Below are 22,569 nucleotides of genomic sequence, written 5' to 3'. Positions count from 1 at the left end.
CCCAGACAAAAAGAGTATGGGGTAAGAATTAGCAATATCAAACCCAGAGAAAAAGAGTATGGGGTAAGAATTAAGTAAGAGTTAGGTAATATGCAGCACAGAAATTATATTGCACTCATAAGTAACATTTCAAACAAGTGTGACAAGAGAGAAAGGACAATACGCACGCGCGAGCGCGGCCCTTCCGCACGCGCATTGCGCGTGCAGGAAGGCTAGTTCAAATAATTAAAGACATTACAACTATAATATATATTTTAGGATCATTGAAACCTTACAACCGTGGAATCATCCTTGCAACATTAATATTAGCAGATTTAGTGTTATTTATATTTCCCACTATCTCCGACGACGTCATCTTCTCGAGTTCCTGCTGAAATCTCGCCATACTCCACGATGGCAAGCACACTGGCACCAAAATCCCGTCCTCTTTTTCCTTTTTGTGCTGAATATAGAAACTAAGAAACTTCAAGGCCTTGGCAGGTCCAGAAAACGTTGGCTTTCCCCACCCCAAGTTGACATCTGCAAGGCCAAAACGTCTATTGTCTGAAACTGTGAAGTTACCGGTCAATGTATATGGAGGCTGTCCTTTTATGACCATAAGATCTGCCACTGATCTCATGTACTCTTCATTCATTTCATTTTTTGCCTTCATCACCAACTCCAGTGCATATCCCAACGGACTTTCACACAATTGTTTCACTCCCGAAACAGCAGCTGGGTATACGAATGCATTGCCGTAGTAACCCAAAGGAAGACGTAGACTGTTGCGCTTCCCACGTGCATTGACTATGCACGAAACCCGAACTGTAATACCCGGTTGTTTCTTTAATCAAAGCAAACAGTGTGCTTTACTTTCATGATTCGATTACTTTAACTTTAATGATTATGCTGGGTTAATTGTTTGTGTTGATCGACATTGCCGACACTCTCTCTCTCCCACTCACACTCTCACTCTCTCTATCAGCCGAACCCAGCAAGAAAAACAGAGCAACCATTCACCTGCCGACCTCTCTCTCCTCAGGCCACCTCAAGACGTCGGACCACCTCCAGTAGCTTCGCCTAGACCTTGCGCAACCGCCGGTGGCATCCTTGCGCCGCAACATGCACTGTAGTGACGGCGGAGGACCTGGCTCCGTTTGAGCCGATTTCGAATCAATCTCAATATCTTGAGCTACAAGCCACCAATACTCTTGATTCTTGGCTCATATGATTCGCATCAACTTTCTGAACAAGCACCAAGAAGAACCAGACCTGAATCGACCATTTTCACGTTCGTCGGAGCTCGACCGGTTTTTGATCGAAAATCAAAACCTTTCGATCGTGATATCTCGAGTTGTAGTGCATCATTTTGATTGATTCTAGAACCAGTGGGTTTGCCTTGATGTTCTTAACAACTCTCTAGAAGGAATCGAGGCCTGAAATTGAAGTTTTTACGTCGAAATCTTGGCTCGCCGGTTTCTGCATTTCTTCGCCGGTTTCTGGAAAATTTCCGGCCACCTTCAACTGTTCTAGGTAATTTCCGACCACTTCCTTTCGTTTTTAGACTTCATGCTAGTTAGGAAAGTGGTTAGGTTTGATGAGATAAAGAGGAGCAGCCCGGCCCCGACACCATTGGCGGTGGTCGGCGGCGGCTCTGCCACTAACTCCGGCGGCCCTTTCCGGCCACCTCCGGGGATCAAAAATATGGTTTCTGTACATTTTCAGATTCTATATTTCAATACGATCATTTCGATATATTATACGCAATTTTTGGATATCGTATGATTAAGTTATGAATTTTTAAGTTTAGATCGATTTCGATCGTTAGATTTGTGATCTGTGAAGTTAGGACCGTCAGTTGGACTTGTAGTTTTGATATGATGATCTTATGACTGTCCCAGTGGCTTTGTGTGGTCATGGGCGAAGATCCGACCGTTGGATCTTCGTATAAATGCAAAACAGTGATTAGGGAGGCGATTCGTGAGAATCCGTCCGTCGGATTTTCGTATAAATTTGTGAAGATGTTAGTAAGGACGATTCAGGAAGATCCGACCGTTGGATCTTCGTGATGATTTTTGGGGGGTGATCCTAAAGGCGATCCGTGAGGATCCGACCGTTGGATCATCATTTAATTTCGATCCGACCGTTGGATTGTCGTTTGAGTATGTTTTTGAGCTATTGGCTAAGTTAAGGTCATGTGTGATTAGGTGATTGACGGTCTCCCTTGGGTGAACGATTTCGGTGTGTATTGTGTTGAATTGAAGACGCAGCGGGAATATCGAGGTGAGTAAATCGCACATGGTTCATTCACGAACCGAAATTCGGTGATTTTATTTAATTGGGAAATTGTGGAACTTCAATCGAAAACAAATATTTGTTTTAAATTATATGGACTTGATCGACTACGGTCCATAGGTAAGTAAAATGTATTTAAACTATAAAAATGAATTTCTAGATTTTATTGCATGTGAACTATAGTTGGTATTAGTGGTCACTCTTGTGTGGGTGACTACGTATATATATATTTACGTGGAATATATATTGGATGGTGTGACATCGGGTGAAGTATTGATGTGATTTACTGAGTTATATTTTGAGCATTACCCTTTGGAATATGTGATTTATCTTAGATGTTGTGTTGTCTATGATAATGGGTAATTGAGTAAAGTGCGATAGTTGAGTCGTTGAGATGAATTAAATGAGGAGTCGAGTGAATTGAGGAAAGCAGTCATTCGTAAGGTGAACCTTGGCCCAGGTGACACTTTACGATACAGTTAGAGCTCTAGTCTGTCTGCCATCATACTGCTTGGGGGATAAACGAGTTATCATATGCCCTTGGGTATGACATGACATACTGAATGGGGTGATTAATATAATTAATCATAAGCCTGTAAGTATGATATACTGAATGGGGTGATTAATATAATTAATCATAAGCCTGTAAGTATAATATACTGCATGGGATGATTTATATAAATAAATCATAAGCCTGTGAGTATATATTGAGTAAGAAGTTGTTTATTTTTGAGTAGTCATGATGAGATGTGAGTTGATTGATGCTTGAAGTGACGTTGTACACTTCAATTCTTATGCAAAACAAAATTAAAATGTGCTTGAGTTGATTGTGTTACTTTAAATCGTGCAATCCTTTCATTTACTCATACGAGCTTTGCAAAAAGCTTACCGGGTTTGTATTGTTGCAATCCCGGTACACTATTCAAACGGTGTAGCGGGTAATCCTGCAGGTCAGGAGAATCAGGGCGGTGATCGAGCGGGTTAGAGTATTTGTTATAGTTTTACAGCATTTGTAATACTGAGGTGAGTTAAGCTCATCGAGCCTTACAATTTGATTTGGTGAGAGTGTGTTGTAATAATTAACTTGAGGATTTGATTTATTGTAATATTGAGAGGTGTGAAGTGTAGTTGTTTGTGAGAAAAAAATTCAGGACGTTAATTGTAATTGTTATTATTCATGTTTCGGATTTGAATTGATTATTCAAAATTCGGGGCGTGACATGAACAACCTGTTCCGGATTAAGTTCTAGTGCAACTGTGCGGCACTTCCACAAACACGATGTTATAAGGTCGAATGTAGAGCAATTGGAAAGGTGTGGTGGAAGATGTTTCTTCAAGGCCCTTATCTCATTGGGACCAAAGTAGAAAGATTTTTGCACCATTACTGCCGCATCAGAGCCCTTATCTGAGTATTCATCAATAATTTCCTCGTATTCGTGATGTGTACATGTAATTCGTGGTGGATCTCGGGCATTCAAGACCTCTCGCTCCCACACTGGTGGAATAGATGGTGCACTTTTTCCTTGAACCATCTCCCCAACCGTGTTCAAGAACAGGACAAATCCAGGCGCATCACAAATTGTGTGGTTCACGCGCAATGCAAGTATGAAACCTCCACATCTCAAAATGGTCACCTAGCAAATATGGTTTAGTCAGCGATTTTTATCTTCCTGTTCTTATTATCATCATTAGAGCAAATTATAGTTTAGTACTGTGAAAAAAAGAGGACATCTAGCTAGTAATAACTTATTGTACGTATCTGTTGACTTACCTGAACTAACAACAAAGGGCAACCAAGAATGCCATCCGAGCCCAGGACATTACATAGGAAGTCCTCTAACACAGGGCAAGGGGGTAGAATAGCATCTCCAATTTCCTCGAGAGTAACGTCAGCATTAGCCCCAACGAACAAGACACCTTCTCCGTTGCAATCCACCAAAAGCTTTCTGTTAGGCCCTTCCCTGAGCCTACCTGCCAAAGGGTAGTAATACACCAATGCTCTACTTATTGCTTCCCTGATCACCTGAACAGGGTCTCTTCGGTTCGACATTGAAGGATTGTTCTTGAAGGCTGCAATGACTGGTGCCTGAAACCTAAGGCCTTGCTGGCCATCTATATCTGACAGCATCTTTGTTTCACGAGGAGTTGGCCTTGCTGGAGTTATAAGTTGTGGCTGGGTTCTATTAACCTGAAATACTAAGGAGCATGGCAACGCCATGGCTTGATTATCAAAACCTTTACAAAGAAAATAGTGTTGGATGACCACAAGAAAACTACAAGCTAGATCGATAAATTTAGTTGCTATATATAGAAAAGATGCTAGACGATACTTCCGTAGGCAGTCGTATTTGACTGTATTAAATGGGTTTATTGGGTTATTATCACAAATATTTTCCACAATCAAAAACCTTCCAATCATATCAATACTACTCATATATACTACCAAAGTCATCAATTTGGTTTCGCACGTACAACACATAATTTGCAAGTTGCAACTGTACCAGCATTTTTCCAGTGGTAATCTGAAGTTGGATAAAAACTTCTCTTACTTTTTTTGGTCAAAGTTAGATGAAAACTGGGTGATCCTTTGTATTTTTGTAAATTTCAGGTTAGTGCCTATTAGTTGTAACACTTAATTGGTGTGTTTGGATTTTGCTTCAAATTTGGTAACTTGAACAGGGTTTTGATTGGTTATGCAGTTTTAAATATGTGGATCATATCAAAGATACTATATGGGGAATGAATGGCTGAGAAAGAAACAGAGAAGTGGTAAATCAAATGTGTTTATATGTCATGCCATTAGACCAGTGCATTTATCGAAAATTTGCGATCATTAGGCTGAAATGCATTTTGAATCAATAAGCCTGAGCTTTTGAACTTTCAAAAATGGTGGCCTTGGAGATGGTAAATGAGGAGTATGTCTTGTTTGCGGCTGTTTTCAATTTTCTTGCTGAGTGGTAAAGTAATAAGATAACCGTAATCATTAGCCGAAGGAGCTGCCACAATTTTGAATTGAATTTTGCTTTGTGAAAGTCATGGGAATGGTCTTAAAACTTATGAGTAACAGACGTACAGTTGCTGCTTTTTAATCCAGCTAGTAGTACTATCGTTACTCTCTATATATGTTTGGTTTTTCGTTTCGCTTTGGGTTGATGCTTTAGTTTGTTCGTTTCATTTTACTTTTTCTTCGGTGTGGTTCTTAACTCAGGCGGGGTCCTGATAGTAAATTGCTTTCCTTTCTTGATTTCATCTCTTTGGTATTTTCAGTTACTCTGTTACTGCAAAATGACCGGATGTTTACGTCTTCTAATTTGTTTTGCCAAATTTCGTGTACCACAAATTTTTTTATTTTTTTATTTTGGTACATTAGGCCGGGGCCAATGGCCCAGAAAGAACAGCAAAAAAAGAGCCTAGCTCAGACTGCTAGAAAACATTCTAGGGTGAGCTACAGCAGCAATGTCATCAAGTAAAGTACTGGTAACCATGGCAGGAGGTCTTCGGAGGAGACAAAATCCAGGAGAGTTAGAGATACTGGCCTTGGCAAGAATATTAGCTGCCATATTTCTTTCTCTATGAACATGTTAGACTTGAGAGTAGTTGAAATACTGCAGAAACTGTTTGCAATTGATCAAGATGGTTCCCAAAGGGTGATAATCAATGTCATCTTGCTTGAGAAGGTTCACCAAAACAGCAGAATCAGACTCAATTTCCAAATGAGTGATTGACAAGTCCAAGGCAAGCTTCATCCCATAAAACAAGCCCCAGGCTTCAGCTTGCAAAACTTCACCAAACCCAATATTGCACATGAAGCCACTAATCCAGTTACCAGAGGAGTCTCTAATGAGACCACCAGCACCAATGCTTCCATTTCCTGATTTTGAACCATCAACATTAAGTTTGAAATGACCAGCCATAGGTTTATTCCAAGATAGCAACTCCACTTGACTACTTCTAGAGGGAATAGGCTTTTGACTTGCTTTAAACCATTCATACGCATATCCAAGGGTCACATCAGGAAAGTTAAAGGGAACACAAAAACTTGGTTCAAAAATTCCCTTGCAGCGCCATTTCCAAATGAACCAACAGCAGAAAATAAAAAATAAATTCCACTGAATATCATGATACACTACTACAAAATCGAAAATAGACAACTTTACCTAGATAACGGTTTAATAAAAAGCGTTGTGATTTTTTTTTTTACAACGGTATAGTCGAAACTGTTATCTATAGATGCTAACAGAGTGTTGGCCCCTTGGTTAGAAGTTTTATCATTTAACTTCTACAACGGTGCTATCGAAACCGTTATCTATAGATGGTAATATAGTGTTGGTCCTTTGTTTAGAAACACTACTAGAAGACCAAGTTAAAAATTTTCGGAAACGCGGGAAGAAAACTTTTTATTCTCGCGAACTTGGTTCTTTTTCCTACTTTACCAAATTTGATAACCGCGCGACCCATTCTCTCTCGCTCACTCCTGCTACTATCTCTCTCTCATTAACTGCCTCCGCCCTCTCGCTTCCACCGGCAAGCTTTCTCTCTTCTGTCTCTCTCTGCAAATAAGACACATTTTCAGCAAAGCAAACTCAAACAAGTGTCCTTCTCTTCAAGATTTAGGGTTTCAAAACCCCAAATCCAATCCCCAAATTGATCGAACCGAACACAGGCGCTGATGTAGGAGCCCCTCATGGTGGTGCGACGCAAGTGAAACAAAACCCTGTATTGTGATCGGACTCATTTCCATTTTCCACACCCGCCCAAATTTGACTCAATCCCTCTCATCCTATTCCTCTTCCTCTCAGTTCTAATCCTCCAATCAGATTCAGATCTCTTGGCCAAAGACCTAGATCACTACATTTCACTCTACAGTTTCATCACTTTCATGTACGGAGAATTGAGGTTCTGAGTCGCCGACGAGTTACTGAGTCACTGACCGAGTCGCGATGGCGGGTAAGACTGACTCGGTGTCGATTTGGGTGTCATACCGCAACCTGAAGGATACGAAAGTTGAAATGATGGGGATGGATGATGAGCCTCATCATCGGATCGACCTCAATTCCTCTAGGCCGTCTCCGTCTCCGTCGCCGTCGTCGTCGTCCTCTCTAGGGTTCCGAACAGGAACGGCGATCTTCCGCCGCCGCAGAGTCTACCGGTTCCTAATCAGAACACTCTGATGACTCTAATTCTCAGCTGTACGGTTGCCGCCGGTGTTAAGTTCGGTTGGGCTTTGCAGCTTTCGCTCTTAACTCCCTATATACGGGTTCGATTTTGTATCTGATTCATTTTTCTGAATTTCTGTTTTACTTGATATGATAATAGAAACTGCATTCAGCTTCAGGATAATTAGATAGGATTGGTAATCTTTCGTTTGAATCAAGGGGCGACGTGGGAGACTGGGAGGTGACCAGATTCGATTTAAGCAAAGGGAGAAAGGCAGAAAACCAAGGCATAAGCAAATCCATACCTGTTCCCTCTGAAGATTTTGCACTTTCGGGTGAGTATAGGTCATTGTTGGTGGATAACTTTCATCCTGTCAATTTTTCTTTTAGATTTAAGTTTGGGAATGTCTTTGAATTGATTAGGTACTGTACATCCCGGCCCTAATTATGCATTTATGCTTCACATTAAGCTTTTTGACCTCTGTTGTTTTGCTATGTTTTCTTAACGTATTTTGCTACAAGAAGTATTTATATTCTGATTACATGTCTTGCAATGGAGGCAACCGCAACGACAAGAATGAGAAAGTATAGTGGCTATCATGAGTTTCCTAACTCCAGGCCAATACTAAGGACAGGGAGAGCTTCTCTCAATAAAGTCGTTCAAATAATGAGTGAGTTTTGGTTCTTGTTATATTTTGGCTATACTCATTAAGCATGCTCTTAATTGTTCAATTTTATTCAGATTAACATCAGAAGTATTGTTTCCCTTTTGTAATTTAATACCATAGATATGTCTGTTTTCTTTGTTTCTTTGTCTCTGTCTACTTCTACTTATGCACCACCACTACCCTTCAAGAACTTACTTATGCTCAACCCAAAGGTATTTTATATATTATATGTATGTGTCATTCTCTATCTCTTTTAAGCTTCTTTGTTAAATGGTAATTTTACTTTTATGTGCATCAATAAGAGTATGAAGCTTTGTGCCTTCGGGTCTGCGTCAGATTGCTTTCTTTCTAGAACAGAACTGCAATTTAGAAGAGTGTCATAGGCAATTTGGAAGAACAAAGTTATTGTTTTTTGTTACTTTTATGAGACTCAAAACTGTATGCCTCTGCTGCTCTGCATGTTTCTGTGATTTTGATAATGTGGTTTCTAAACCAATCCAATTTGACAGTTTACAAAGTGCTTGGCTTTTGAATTTATTTCTAGCCAGATTCGGACCCAATTGTTCAGATAAAGTTGAACTTTGTTTGTTGCATAGGTTGCTTGATAGGGAAATTTAAATTTCCTTTTGCAGCTAGAAGGTATTCCTGTGATCAATTGCAGGTAGTTTCAGTGACAGGTAGAATATAAGAAACGGTATTCAATATCATTTTATTGAATGACTGTGCACTTTTTCTTTGTCTCTTACTGGCGGATGTGGGATTATGCTGGGACATCTCATGAAATGTGGATGGTTGGCTTAACGATCATGTTTAGTCTCTATGCAGAGAAGTTTGAATCAACATCATGTTTAGTCTCTATGCTTACAACATTCAATGAAGTTGATATGTTAATTCAAGCCAACTATCTGTTAGCCTATGCACTTTCTTTTGTTTTCATATTTGCTTATTGATTTCCAAAATTTTTGGTTGTGCCTGGTCTTGAATTAAACTGACAGTTGTGGCACTTTAGTGAATCTATTGCTTCAGTATGCCTGTTATAGGGACTGGCTGCGTAAACTCTGCCTCTGAGTTGTACCAACTGTCATATCTTCGTGCTCTTTTCTTACCTCAGTGATCTTTTGCTTGTGATAGGACAAACTTGATGAAGCTTCGTTGTAACTTCAAGGATGCATCTGTTGAGAAGCATGGGGTCAAGTTGGGGCTTATGTCGAGATTCATCAAGGTAAATGGGGCTAAATAATATACATGTACAATTGCTATGAAGCGTAATGCAGTGTATAGAGTACTTATATATCTTTGTTTTTTTTTTGTTAACAGGCTGTTGTCAGTGGGGTCCAAAATCAGCCTACTTAATATGCAGTCATTGATGGGGATGATATCATATATAGAGATTACATAGATTGATAGATATAAGTGCAGCTGTGGGTACTCCAAAGGTATGCCAGAATTCTTTCGAGTATTATCAAATGTTCTAGAAAACTCGCACAATTGAATGTCACAGTAACTGCTTTAGTCAAAATTTTCAGATCTTTTATCTAGCATTTCCATTTGGAACTTTTGGTTTAACAATCTTCCGTTTATAATGTCCAAATTTTTTTGCTATGTATGCATTCGTTATTGGTAATGAGTTTTCTTTAGAGTACGTGTGAATTGAGAATGCATCTTCAATTTATTTCCTTGCAGGGCCTTGTTGTGCCAGTTATCCGCAATGCTGATAAGATGAATTGTGGTGAGATTAAGAAAGAGATCAATTCGCTTGCAAAGAAGGCAAATGAGGGACGTCTTTCAATTGATATGGCTGGAGGTTCATTTACAATATCCAATGGTGGATTTTATGGAGCCTTATAAGTACCCCCATCATCAACCCTCCTCAGGTCTGATTCTTTATCTGACCCAATTGACCGGACTTTGATCGTCTTACTGCAACAAATGGAACTCACATCAGTTCTATGCTTAATTATGTACCTAGTGAAGCTTCTTTAATTTGTAGCAAAAGTACCTTTTCCATTATATGATAGCTAAGTACCTTTATACGACATCCAGTATATATTTGTTTCTTTTACTTTTGCAAAGTTCACTCAAGAAATTTCAGCTGCAGAAGCATTGTAAATGTGATTACTTGAAATAGTTCTCTATTAATATATTGCAATTTCATTTTGATTTCTTGAATTGATGCACTAGACCATGGTTGAAAAAAATCGTTGTCTCTCTGGCTAGTAGACAATGGATTTATCCTAGAAATCGTTGTAATTTACCGTCTTCAACGTTGTCAATTGAGAAACCGATGCAACAGTTCCTCAACACCAACGTTTTTGACGAGAAACTGTTGTGTCATGTAGTTGGAAAACATTTTTTAAACTAAAAACCGACGTATAGAATCCTTCAAGCCAACAGTTTTTGGGTTAAGAACCGTTGTGTTAACTTTAAAGTTGTTGAAGGCCAAAAGTAATGTGTAAATTGTATTACCACATCGATTTCTAAGTAAAAACCGTTATTGAATAATTACATACACAACGGTATATTTAGTGCTAACGGTATGTGCTGTGTATAGCTACAACGATTTCTAACTAAAAGCTATTGTGCTTTATTATGTTAGACATCGGTTAGGTACCGTTGTGGAGTGAAACTTAAAAAGACAACACTCACCTAGACAACGAAAAAATATTTTTGCAGACAACGGTGCGGAACCGTTATCTATTTTCGATTTTGTACTAGTGATAGTTACTATTTTTCTGGAGCAAATTTGCAAAAATCCAACTCCTCAAGTCTAAAGTAAAGGTAGCTTGCATAGGTAAAGGAATATTGAAAGCTTGCCAAACCTGCTTAGCTTTTTTGCAGTCTCTTAGGAGATGAGTTAGAGTCTCCACTTGGCCACTACAGTAGGGACATGAAGGGACAGCAGCAAGGTGCCTCCGGTGTCTTTGTTCATTTGTTAAGATTCTTCCCTGCAAAATAAGCCAAAGGAAAGTTCTAAGTTTTGGGGGTATATTGAGTTTCCAGATGGCTTTCCACATAGGATTAGTATTGGTGTGGTCCTCACAGATGATCTCGTACGCAGATTTGACTGAGAAAGTTCCTGAAGGTGTACCTCTCCAAAATTTTGTTTTTTAGAGTAAAGGAACAGAGAACCTTATAATCAGTTGACTTGAAACATCAAACTATTATAGTCGTTGCCAGTACTTGAAAAATCTATTAGCATTTCTCAGATCAACATATTAAAAATTTTACTATTATTGGGTTATTATCACAAATGTTTTCGACAATCAAAAACCTTCCCATCATATCAATACTCATATATACTACCAAAGTTATCAATTTGGTTTCGCACGTACAATACATGACTTGCAAGTTGCAACTGTACCAGCATTTTTCCGGTAGTAATCTGAAGTTGGATAAAAACTTCTTTTACTTTTTGGGTCAAAGTTATATGAAAACTGGGTGATCCTTTGGTGTATAATGTTAATCAGATAATTTGGGTACATGCATCAAAATTTGGTAGTCTGTGATTAGACCTGTAAATGGACCGGATTTGGATCGGATCGACCTAAATCCAAATCCGTTTATTTAAAAAAAAATTCGATCCAAACCCGCTCCGTTAACCCGGCGGATCGTTGATAGCTCGATCCAAATCCGTATCCGCCGGGTTAACGAATACCCGATCAGCTAATCCGACCCGTTATAATTTCAAATATTTTAAAATTTTAAATAGTAATATTAAATTTATATCATGATACCTCATAAGATATTAATAAAATATTAAAACAACATGAAAAGTATCACCAAAAGTAGAATTACATTATCAAAATTCTTAATGCTTCTTGGAATCTTGGGTGATAGACTGTCCCTTAGATTTCTGCAAAAAAATTGTATTAAAAATTCTTCATATTTTATATTTTATATTTTTAAAAAATAATAATATATTAATAAAAAATAATATTTTATTATTACAAAAACGGGCCGGATCATTAACGGATCGGATCGACCTAGATCCGTATTTGATCCGTTAAATAAACGGGTTAACGGATTCGGATCATTAACGGATCAACGGATCAAAACTTTCGATCCAAACCCGTCCAATAGTCACGGATATGGAGCGGGTCCGGATCAAAATCTGGTCCATTTACAGGTCTATCTGTGATACTTTATGAACTTGGTTTTGGGTAAAGCTATGGTATGTTAACATTTCTCATACATCAACTATTTTTATCACTTTAAGGACTCATTTTACCACTTTGAGGACTAATATTACTATTTTGAGGACTCATATGGTAAACTAAGAAAATTTACCACTTTGAGGACTCATGTTACCACTTTGAGGACTAATATTACTATTTTGAGGACTCATGTGGTAACTAAGAAAATTTACCACTTTAAGGACTCATGTTACCACTTTGAGGACTAATATTACTATTTTGAGGACTCATTTTACCACTTTTAAGGCAATTGTATGCATGTCATACGTTAACACATTGTAGAATTTTCCCTTGGTTTTATAGCATAGATATATTAATTAATTAAAGGTACATAGATATATTAATTAATTGACAGATAGATATATATGTTTACAGTGGCGGATCCAAGATTTGAGACTTGTCTAGGCTAATTAGAACAACCATTATTATTATTATTATTATTTTGCATAAACCCAGACACTATCACCAAAACTCTAAAAAAATTCTCTAATATGCAACACAAAATGCACATCTTTAAATAAAAAATAATCACAACATAATCAAAAGCCAAAGAAAGCATCAAGAAATTCCAAAGCCCAACAAAAACTTGACTGCTTGAGCTGAAAAACCAGTCCCTGTTGATGTTTCTGAACACCCACCAGAAATAACACAAACAAACCCAAAACCGATAGCCCCCAACTCACCAAGCAAAACCAATAGTAAGAGCAGTCCCAACAATCCCAATCCTCAACTTATACACAAAAGCCCAACTCACAATTACATCCGCCACTGGTAGCAAACAGAATCGGCGAGCTTCTCCTTCTGCTATTTCTTTAAGAAAACCCCACTGGGAAAAACAGAGCACGAAGAAGAACAGAGATGTATCAAAAATTCAAAACAGGAGAGATTGATAGAGTTTCATACCTTGTTTACGAGAAAGCGAAAGAAAGATTGTTGCTTTGGAGATTCCTTGGTCTGCGTCGCAGACTGAGGCTACTGGACAACAAGGGGTGAGATTTTCCACAAAAAGGGAATTTGGGTGTGGATTGCTTGAGGCATTTCGCTTTCGAAGATAAGTAGTGTGAGGCTCCATCGAAAGAAAGATTGTTGCTTTGGAGATTCCTTGGTCTGCGTCGCAGACTGAGGCTACTGGACAACAAGGGGTGAGATTTTCCACAAGAAGGGAATTTGGGTGTGGATTGCTTGAGGCATTTCGCTTTTGAAGATAAGTAGTGTGAGGCTCTTGTTGTTTTGGAGATTCCTTGGTCTGCGTCGCAGACTGAGGCTACTGGACAACAAGGGTGAGATTTTCCACAATAAGGGAATTTGGGTGTGGATTGCTTGAGGCATTTCGCTTTCGAAGATAAGTAGTGTGAGGCTCTTGTTGCTTTGGAAATTCCTCAGTTTGAGTCGCAGACTGAGGCTACTGAAATTCCAAAAGTTAGATAACGACGTCAACTTCTTTCTTCCAACCAATTAGTAAAGATCACGGCAAATCATCACAACCCATATCAGATCGAAATATCCAATCCAAGAGGTCAGCCACTAGAATAAAAACCATTGTGTTCCTTTAAACCCCGATCCCAAAATCCCCTTCTGCATTCCTTGAAACACAATAGTTATATCTTGATGAAGGAATTTAACCCAGTTTTGTTTCAGAAAAATTAAAAACAAGATTTAAAGGAAGGAGTCGTCAGATTCTGGATGAAAACTTGGACATGGATGGAAAATTACTGTTCAATTCATTTGCTTTATATTACTTAAATTCATTTAAAAAAAATTTAGGACTTTACTCATTGGTTTGGTACTGCAGCGTCAATTCCTCCAATTTGGCTTCCGATGCAGAAGGGGCTGACCTCGTCCTCTTGGAATGAATTTGAATTTGAAATTTGAATCATTTGATGTAGAACACATGCACAATTCATTAAGAAGAAGAGCCGCCTCCCTCTTTTTCGTCTTTTCATCTTCTCCAACTCCAATTAAGGGTTTTTGTTGCTGTGAGAGTTGAATTGATGGCGGCGAGCGCCGATGAGGAAGGTGAAGCAGAGGAGAGGGAAAAATCATGGGATCAGCCTGATCGAAGAAATCCATATATTTAGGCTTTAGCCATTAATTTTTATAATGATTCATCGACAAATAATATTCTGCAAGATTGAAACTTTGGAAGAAGGTGTACTTGAAAATCCTCTGGAGTCTGGAGAAGAAGGGAGAGAACAAAGAGAAAAGAAAGAAGGCAAGAAGAAAGAAAGAAATGTCGTCTAGCCCAATTTTTGGATAATTAATAATCAGATGCTGATGTGAATTATTTATGGCCTTTAGATTTCGACTAAACGGTTGAGACTGACAATCAAGGATAAACAAAGGTGAAAAGAGTTAAGGAGAGGATCCTGATCCTTTATTCAAATAATTAAAGACATTACAACTATAATATATATTTTAGGATCATTGAAACCTTACAACCGTGGAATCATCCTTGCAACATTAATATTAGCAGATTTAGTGTTATTTATATTTCCCACTATCTCCGACGACGTCATCTTCTCGAGTTCCTGCTGAAATCTCGCCATACTCCACGATGGCAAGCACACTGGCACCAAAATCCCGTCCTCTCTTTCCTTTTTGTGCTGAATATAGAAACTAAGGAACTTCAAGGCCTTGGCAGGTCCAGAAAACGTTGGCTCTCCCAACCCCAAGTTGACATGTCCAATGCGAGTAAGTCTATTATCTGAAACTGTGAAGTTCCCGGTCAATGTATATGGAGGCCGTCCTCTTATGACCATAAGATCTGCCACTGATCTCATGTACTCTTCATTCATTTCATTTTTTGCCTTCATCACCAACTCCAGTGCATATCCCAACGGACTTTCACACAATTGTTTCACTCCCGAAACAGCAGCTGGGTATGCGAATGCATTGCCGTAGTAACCCAAAGGAAGACCTAGACTGTTGCGCTTCCCACGTGCATTGACTATGCACGAAACCCGAACAACCTGTTCCGGATTAAGTTCTAGTGCAACTGTGCGGCACTTCCACAAACACGTTCTTATAAGGTCGAATGTAGAGCAATTGGAAAGGTGTGGTGGAAGATGTTTCTTCAAGGCCCTTATCTCATTGGGACCAAAGTAGAAAGATTTTTGCACCATTACTGCCGCATCAGAGCCCTTATCTGAGTATTCATCAATAATTTCCTCGTATTCGTGATGTGTACATGTAATTCGTGGTGGATCTCGGGCATTCAAGACCTCTCGCTCCCACACTGGTGGAATAGATGGTGCACTTTTTCCTTGAACCATCTCCCCTACTGCGTTCCAGAACTGGATCAATCCAGGCCCATCACACATTGTATGGTTCAGGCGCACTGCAACTATGAAACCTCCGCATCTCAAAATGGTCACCTAGCAAATATGGTTTAGTCAGCGATTTTTATCTTTATGTTCTTATTATCATCATTAGAGCAAATTATAGTTTAGTACTGTGCTGCATGAAAAAAGAGGATATCTAGCTAGTAATAACTTGTAATAAACTTATTGTAACTGTTGATTTACCTGAACTAACAACAAAGGGCAACCAAGAATGCCATCCGAGCCCAGGACATTACATAGGAAGTCCTCTAACACAGGGCAAGGGGGTAGAATTGAAGGAATGGATGGATTTCAAAACTTTTTAATTAGTGCGGAATAAGTTTAACAATTAAACTACTAACTAAACATAAAATCCATTCCTTTAACCCATGATCTTGGCTTATTGTGATATGTATATAAACATAGCATGCATGGTAAGGAAGAACAAAGAGGGAGTTTATGTTCTACTCACCCTTGGAGCGTGATTTTAATCCGATCCAAGTGAACCACCAAAGTTCCTCTCCTTGATCTCTCCTTGTGTGTGTTTCCTCCACCTTGAAGCACCTTGAATTAAGAACTCCTTCTTATACTCCTTCTTGTGCTTGTAATCTCCTCCTTGATGTAACAAGTAAAGCCACAAAAATATATGGCCTCTAAGGATCTTCACCAAGTGAATCAAGAGATGAAGAAAGATGAAAGAAAAGAAGAAATTATGCAAGTGTTCTTCTTTCCTTTAATTTCTGAAAAATGGACCAAGAGAGAACTCTCTTTCTCTCTCTCTAATCTGAAAATAATAGTGTGGAGACACTCACTTTTCTTTGTCCATGCTTTCCCTTTTATATAATAGGAAATAACTCCAATTACTAAAAGAAAAATATTGACTTTCATAAAGCCAATATTTTGGCTGGTCCATACATGTTATTGGGCACTAAAAATGTGTCTTGGGCTTTCATTTAAATCTCATTTAGTGAAGCCCAAGTCCACACCAAAAAACCCGACAATCGTTTAGGCCCAATAGGTTCGGTTTTACCCGAAAATCCTAATTATGTTCAAATAATAAATCTAATTAATTATTTGCTCATAACCAACTCTTGTTTAATCTTCTTCATATACAATCTCAATGATCCACTTATATGGTGTGCGATCTCTTAGGTTCTAATTAACAAGGCAGTGAAGTTTATAGAAACCATTCTATTTTGTTTACGAATCAAAAACTCCATTTTTGATTCTCCCTTGTTATTAGGATAATAAATGTTTATTAATCCTCGGGGACTTCACAAGTCATGAGTGACGTCTTGCAACATATCATGACTACCCTAGTTAATGTAGAATGACAAAGAACCTATTCAATTGGAATTACAATACAATACGGTCCTTCTCTTACACTATGTTCTAAATCACATCATCGGGGTATGGAATTGATATGTCAATCCCCTAATGTGATTTTCATTCTTATGTGATTCTTAGAATGTGATTAAAAACTCCCTTTTAAATCTCATTCAATGCTTTGGCCAAAGACTCATTGAATCACATCTTTGAACATACACCTTATTTACTTAAGGATAGAGATTCCTTGTTGTACACTCACATGTCTCCATGACCGAATTGATTATACCAATGAATGCATCTATTATATCCATTAAGGGACACAATGTTATTGCATCATCAAGAGATAATCCATTCACTCATAAGACAACTATGGTGTCTCAGGTCAAAGGACTAATTTGTATTATTGCAATTTAGAGTTCAAGTTTGACATGTAAGTAAGACTCCATACAAGAACTCTAATGATCGCGTTCAGTATACTCTTTAAGTTAAGAGCACCCACATACTTGTATTAGTGTCTCTACACAAATGACAAGAGACATATCATCCTCCATATTGAGAATACATAGTATGTGCTAGTCTTTCCGGATTATCAATGTCCAAGTGATAATCCTATGACTAGGAACCTTTTAGGATAAGAGTGTGAAAGAGTAAATGTCTCACACATCTAACTCTTTAGATTACTTTCTCTTTAACTCATATTCCTTGGACCTTGTTCAATCAAATATTAAGTATAAGCAATGAACAATAAACTTGCCCTTTTGAATAATAATAATTACAATAATAATTACATCAAAATGATTGTTTTAGGACACAATTCCTTCAAGAATAGCATCTCCAATTTCCTCGAGAGTAACGTCAGCATTAGCCCCAACGAACAAGACACCTTTTCCGTTGCAATCCACCATAAGCTTTCTGTTAGGCCCTTCTCTGAGCCTACCTGCCAAAGGGTAGTAATACACCAATGCTCTACTTATTGCTTCCCTGATCACCTGAACGGGGCCTTTTCGGTTCGACATTGAAGGATTGTTCTTGTAGGCTATGATGACTGGTATCTGAAACCTAAGGCCTTGCTGGTCATCTATATCTGACAGCATCTTTGTTTCACGAGGAGTTGGCCTTGCCGGAGTTATAAGTTGTGGCTGGGTTCGATTAACCTGAAATACTAAGGAGGGTGGCAACACCATGGTTTGATAATCAAAACCTTTACAAAGAAAATAGTGTTGGATGACCACAAGAAAACTACAAGCTAGATCGATAAATTTAGTTGCTATATATAGAAAAGATGCTAGAGGATATATACTTCCGTAGGCAGTCGTATTTGACTGTATTAATTGGCATGGGTTATTATCACAAATGTTTTCCACAATCAAAAACCTTCCCATCATATCAATAGTTCAATACTACTCATATACACTACCAAAGTTATCAATTTGGTTTCGCACGTACAATACATAACTTGCAAATTGCAACTGTACCAGCATTTTTCCAGTGGTAATCTGAAGTTGGATAAAAACTTCTTTTACTTTTTTTGGTCAAAGTTAGATGAAAACTGGGTGATCCTTTGTATTTTTGTAAATTTCAGGTTAGTGCCTATTATTTGTAACACTTAATTGGTGTGCTTGGATTTTGCTTCAAATTTGGTAACTTGAACTGGGTTTTGATTTGTTATGGAGTTTTAAATATGTGGATCATATCAAAGATATTGTATGGGGAATGAATAGCTGAGCAAGAAAAAGAGAAGTGGTAAATCAAATGTGTTTATATGTCATGCCATTAGACCAGTGCATTTATCAAAAATTTGCCATCATTAGGCTGAAATGCATTTTGAATCAATAAGCCTGAGCTTTCGAACTTTCAAAAATGGTGGCCTTGGAGATGGTAAATGAGGAGTATGTCTTGTTTGCTGGTATTTGCGGCTGTTTTCAATTTTCATGCTGAGTGGTAAAGTAATAAGATAACCGTAAGCATTAACCGAGGAAGCTGCCACAATTTTGAATTGAATTTTGCTTTGTGAAAGTCATGGGAATGGTCTTAAAACTTATGACTAACAGACAGTTGCTGCTGTTTAATCCAACTAGTTGTACTATCATTACTCTCCATCTATGTTTGGTTTTTCGTTTCGCTTTGGGTTGATGCTTTAATTTGTTCGTTTCATTTTACTTTTCCTTCGGTGTGGTTCTTAACTCCGGCTGGTCCTGATAGTAAATTGCTTTCCTTTCTTGATTTCTTCTTTTTGGTATTATCAGTTACTGCGATTAAAACGACTGGATGTTTACGTCTTCTAATTTGTTTTGCCAAATATCGTGTACCACAAAATATATTTTTTTAGAGTAATGGAACAGAGAAGTACCTTATAATCAGTTGACTTGAAACACCAAACTATTGTAGTCTTTGCCAGCACTTGGAAGAATCTATCTGCATTTCTCAGATCAACGTTATTATTGGGTTATTATCACAAATGTTTTCCCCAATCAAAAACCTTCCCATTATATCAATAAGACTCATATATACTACCAAAGTTATCAATTTGGTTTCGCACGTACAATACCTGACTTGCAACTTGCAACTGTACCAGCATTTTTCCGGTGGCAATCTGCGTTGGAAGTGATTAATTCACATTTCATTAATTAATTCGATATTGAAATTTCCGTAGATGAATTGCATCAAGTCTCCGTATGTCTTTTCAATTCATGGGTGTTACACATCAAGTCTGCCAATTCCTTGAACCTGAGTATATGAAATTTATTTCATGTTTATGTGCGCAAACATATTGATTAGTGTTTAACATGCATGTGGTAATAGTTTTAGTACTATTCTCTCTCTGTCTCTCTAAACCTTCTGTACTAGGTTTTCTCTATCTTTAATGGGTGATTTTGCTTGGACTTCTGGCTTCTTTTCCCTTTCCGTTGCCTTTCTTTCTTTTTAGTGAGTCTCTAGTTGTTGTTGTTTTTTTTTTTTTTTTTTTCAAATTGAACTTTTTTTTCTCGAGAAATTATATATACACACCCCAAATTTCTCAATACACTCTAAAGTGTTTTTTGCCAACTTTTTACCTAAACTTCCTCTTATGCCCCTTCTCTTTTTAATTGAAAAAAAAAAAAAATTCTACACAGACCTCGAGTCGCAACATGGTTTTTTTTTATTTTTTATTATTTTTTTTTTTTTTAAGAGGATCAAAAGATTTCACTCCTACCCCCATGGTGACTCGAACTAGGACCTGGATCCTAGGTAGTGGGTGCTCTAACGACATGGCTAACTAAAACATTTTTTTAGAGTTACAGGTTTAGATTCATTAATTTTAGCAAGTTCTTACGTTTTTTGTCGTACTACAATGGTGCCACCTCTTCCTTCTCCAATCTATCTGGTCAATTTTTTTTTGGGTGCGGCTATTGCCACCCTATCATTTTCTTAGTTCACCCTACAATCATTTAAATTATTAAAAGACTATATTACCCAAGTGCAAAATGACTAATAAATACACTAATTTTCTAAAATTCAAATATGTAAGAAAAAATAAATACATAACCAATTAATTAAATACACATACTACTTAATTTCTCATTGGATAACATTAATCTTCATTTTCTCCACTCAAATATGAATTTATTACTATTTTTCATCTTTTTGTTGTCTTCTCATCGTTAATTCATTATTCAATTCATAAAACCATTAGTGTGAACTTCATCAAAATCTTTGCAGTACTCTTTGTGAACACCGAAAGTGAAAAATTTAAAATACAAAAAAAAAAAAAAATCAATCTCTTCTTCATTGCTCATAGTTATCAACTTACTAATATTTTGATATGAATTGAAACAGACATTGAAATTTTTTTTTTTTTGAAAGGGGTTTGGAACCCAGCCTAGCTGGGAGGCTCAGCCCCACGCCCGGTTCCATTTATTAAATTAATAGTAGAATTTTGCATCGGGGGGGGGGGGGGGGGGGGGGACATAAAACCTGAACCCTGAGCTACAGTAGAACAGTTGCAATAATCCTCATAGAGAACATCCTGAATGATTGCAGGTGTCTCATCTAACCATACATCATCAATGAAACCACTACTAGCAAGGTGAGCAAGCCTATCCGCTACACCATTTGCTTCACGGTAAATATGTCGAATTCTAACAGATTGAAAAGCAGTAATATACTCCCTACAATCATCTAAAACTCGACTTACCTCAGAGAAATTCTTCTCTCGACTATTGAGAGCAGAAATCAGGATGGCAGAGTCGCTTTCAACATCTATGTCAGTCCAACCTTGGTGAATACCAAGAAGTAAGCCAGCCCTACACGCCTCCGCTTCCATATTAAGAACCGAGTGTGCATGTAGAAAAGTCCTGGCCAAAGCAGCAATACCCATACCAGCATCATTCCTGACAACTACCCCAATACCTCCACTCCCTTCCTCAGCTCTAAATGCCCCATCAACATTGATTTTCAGACGACCACTTGGAGGATTTTGCCACTTAGTTAGAGGTCGTCGCTGCTTCCGAACTGCCTTCGGGTGGTACTTTTGAAAATCCTCAAGCATTTGAGTAGCCCACTGGATCATATGCATAGGCTGGAAGTGATCATCATTCCACACAAGCTTATTCCTCTCTTTCCAGATGGCCCATAAACCCATGAAGAAAAAATCCCGCTGATCCCCACTCAGGGAATCAATCATATCTAAGACCCAATCTCGGACACAGTTGGCCGGGTGTGCAGTAGCATTTAATTTCAGAGGGCCAAATAACCAGAAACATTGTAAAGCTAAACAAGACTTAAATAGATGCGTACCGGTTTCCACTGCAGCCATGCAGAACATGCACTTGGGGTCCACCATAGCTACTCTACGTTGCATGAGTGCCTCCTTTGTAGGAATAATATTCTTCAAGAGCCTCCATATAAAGCATTTCACTTTTGGAGGAGTACGGGCCCCCCAAACCTTAGCCCAATACTTGCTATTTATGCCACCAATATCCCCTGACGACGTTGACGCCAAGTGCTTCTTAGACATAGCCAAATTATACACATGATAACCACTACGAACCTGATACAAACCCTTCTTGTCATAATGCCAAATCAAGCGATCATCAGCCCCACGAAAACTAATGGGAATAGCCATTGAAATTTTTAAATGGAAGTAAATCTGATTATGATTTTATTTGGAAACTTTAATATATTTTAGTTTTTTTATTGGTATAAATTAAATGAGAAATTTAAGTTTAAAAAAATCTTTTTAATTGAATATATCTTATAAGAATATTTCTGGAAAGCAAAATGGGTTAGATAAGTAAATTTAATAATTGAAATTAAAATATTGGGTATAATGAGCAAGTAGGGTGAACAAAGAAAATTGTAGGATGGCAATAACCGCACCTTTTTTTTCTTTTCAATTGTTACTATTCACCCAATATCTTTGCAGATCTCCATTTTTTTTTTTCAGTTCTCATTTCTCCAAAATCCATATGTCTAGTTAGAGAAATACAGTAGCAATCTGCTACTTCTCTTTGATTTACCTTTTTCTTTTTCATACTTTGTATTAATTTCTAGGCTATTGGTACGCATGACCACCATCGAAGAACAATAAATGTGACATTCTTGGGTTTTTTTTTTTTTTGCAAATATACTGGATCTTGAAAGTATTCCT

The 22,569-nt window shown here is 37.9% G+C and overlaps 3 protein-coding genes and 2 long non-coding RNA genes across 6 annotated transcripts; 2 read left to right on the top strand and 3 right to left on the bottom strand.

Annotated features, from left to right (window-relative positions):
- Window positions 1-254: 254 nt before the first annotated feature.
- Window positions 255-4,566, bottom strand: LOC133745669 (alcohol acyl transferase 2-like). Its single transcript, XM_062173785.1, has 4 exons — window positions 4,046-4,566; window positions 3,501-3,908; window position 2,584; window positions 255-804 (listed from the first exon to the last, which is right to left on the bottom strand). The coding sequence occupies exons 1-4, from the start codon at window positions 4,490-4,492 to the stop codon at window positions 272-274; spliced, it is 1,389 nt and encodes a 462-aa protein (XP_062029769.1). The 5' UTR covers window positions 4,493-4,566; the 3' UTR covers window positions 255-271.
- Window positions 1,378-3,422, top strand: LOC133745670 (uncharacterized). Its single transcript, XR_009863727.1, has 3 exons — window positions 1,378-1,512; window positions 2,187-2,262; window positions 3,210-3,422. It is a non-coding gene; the product is annotated as an uncharacterized LOC133745670 (long non-coding RNA).
- A 4,921-nt stretch (window positions 4,567-9,487) lies between the features above and the next one.
- Window positions 9,488-10,267, top strand: LOC133707490 (uncharacterized). The gene is made up of 2 exons (XR_009845133.1): window positions 9,488-9,534; window positions 9,782-10,267. It is a non-coding gene; the product is annotated as an uncharacterized LOC133707490 (long non-coding RNA).
- A 1,759-nt stretch (window positions 10,268-12,026) lies between these two features.
- On the bottom strand, window positions 12,027-18,165 carry LOC133707488 (alcohol acyl transferase 1 allele GSa-like). Of its 2 annotated transcripts, XR_009845132.1 has the most exons (4): window positions 17,768-18,165; window positions 15,816-15,905; window positions 13,195-15,665; window positions 12,027-13,092 (listed from the first exon to the last, which is right to left on the bottom strand). XR_009845132.1 is itself a non-coding variant. In XM_062133065.1 (3 exons), exons 1-3 carry the CDS (start codon window positions 18,122-18,124, stop codon window positions 14,724-14,726), a joined length of 1,389 nt encoding a protein of 462 aa, XP_061989049.1. In that variant the 5' UTR covers window positions 18,125-18,165; the 3' UTR covers window positions 12,027-14,723. The 2 variants fall into 2 exon arrangements, 1 of the variants encoding a protein (XP_061989049.1); XM_062133065.1 differs by having other exon boundaries at window positions 12,027-15,665.
- A 2,741-nt stretch (window positions 18,166-20,906) lies between these two features.
- On the bottom strand, window positions 20,907-22,044 carry LOC133744661 (uncharacterized). Its single transcript, XM_062172729.1, has 2 exons — window positions 21,115-22,044; window positions 20,907-20,969 (listed from the first exon to the last, which is right to left on the bottom strand). The coding sequence occupies exons 1-2, from the start codon at window positions 22,042-22,044 to the stop codon at window positions 20,907-20,909; spliced, it is 993 nt and encodes a 330-aa protein (XP_062028713.1).
- Window positions 22,045-22,569: the final 525 nt, after the last annotated feature.

This window comes from Rosa rugosa, chromosome 4 (assembly GCF_958449725.1).
Source record: "Rosa rugosa chromosome 4, drRosRugo1.1, whole genome shotgun sequence".
NCBI classification, from domain to species: Eukaryota; Viridiplantae; Streptophyta; class Magnoliopsida; order Rosales; family Rosaceae; genus Rosa; species Rosa rugosa.
This window is presented reverse-complemented; position numbering and strand designations above follow the sequence as displayed.

Excerpts from the sequence above, each read along its gene's own strand:
- LOC133745669 (XM_062173785.1), bottom strand. The coding sequence starts at position 4,492 with ATGGCGTTGCCATGCTCCTTAGTATTTCAGGTTAATAGAACCCAGCCA. Across the intron at positions 3,909-4,045 it reads GCCCTTTGTTGTTAGTTCAG|GTGACCATTTTGAGATGTGG; the intron begins GTAAGTCAACAG and ends CATATTTGCTAG.
- LOC133707488 (XM_062133065.1), bottom strand. The coding sequence starts at position 18,124 with ATGGTGTTGCCACCCTCCTTAGTATTTCAGGTTAATCGAACCCAGCCA. Across the intron at positions 15,906-17,767 it reads TCGAGGAAATTGGAGATGCT|ATTCTACCCCCTTGCCCTGT; the intron begins ATTCTTGAAGGA and ends TCCATTCCTTCA. Across the intron at positions 15,666-15,815 it reads GCCCTTTGTTGTTAGTTCAG|GTGACCATTTTGAGATGCGG; the intron begins GTAAATCAACAG and ends CATATTTGCTAG.
- LOC133744661 (XM_062172729.1), bottom strand. The coding sequence starts at position 22,044 with ATGGCTATTCCCATTAGTTTTCGTGGGGCTGATGATCGCTTGATTTGG. Across the intron at positions 20,970-21,114 it reads GAGAGAAGAATTTCTCTGAG|ATGAGACACCTGCAATCATT; the intron begins GTAAGTCGAGTT and ends ATGTATGGTTAG.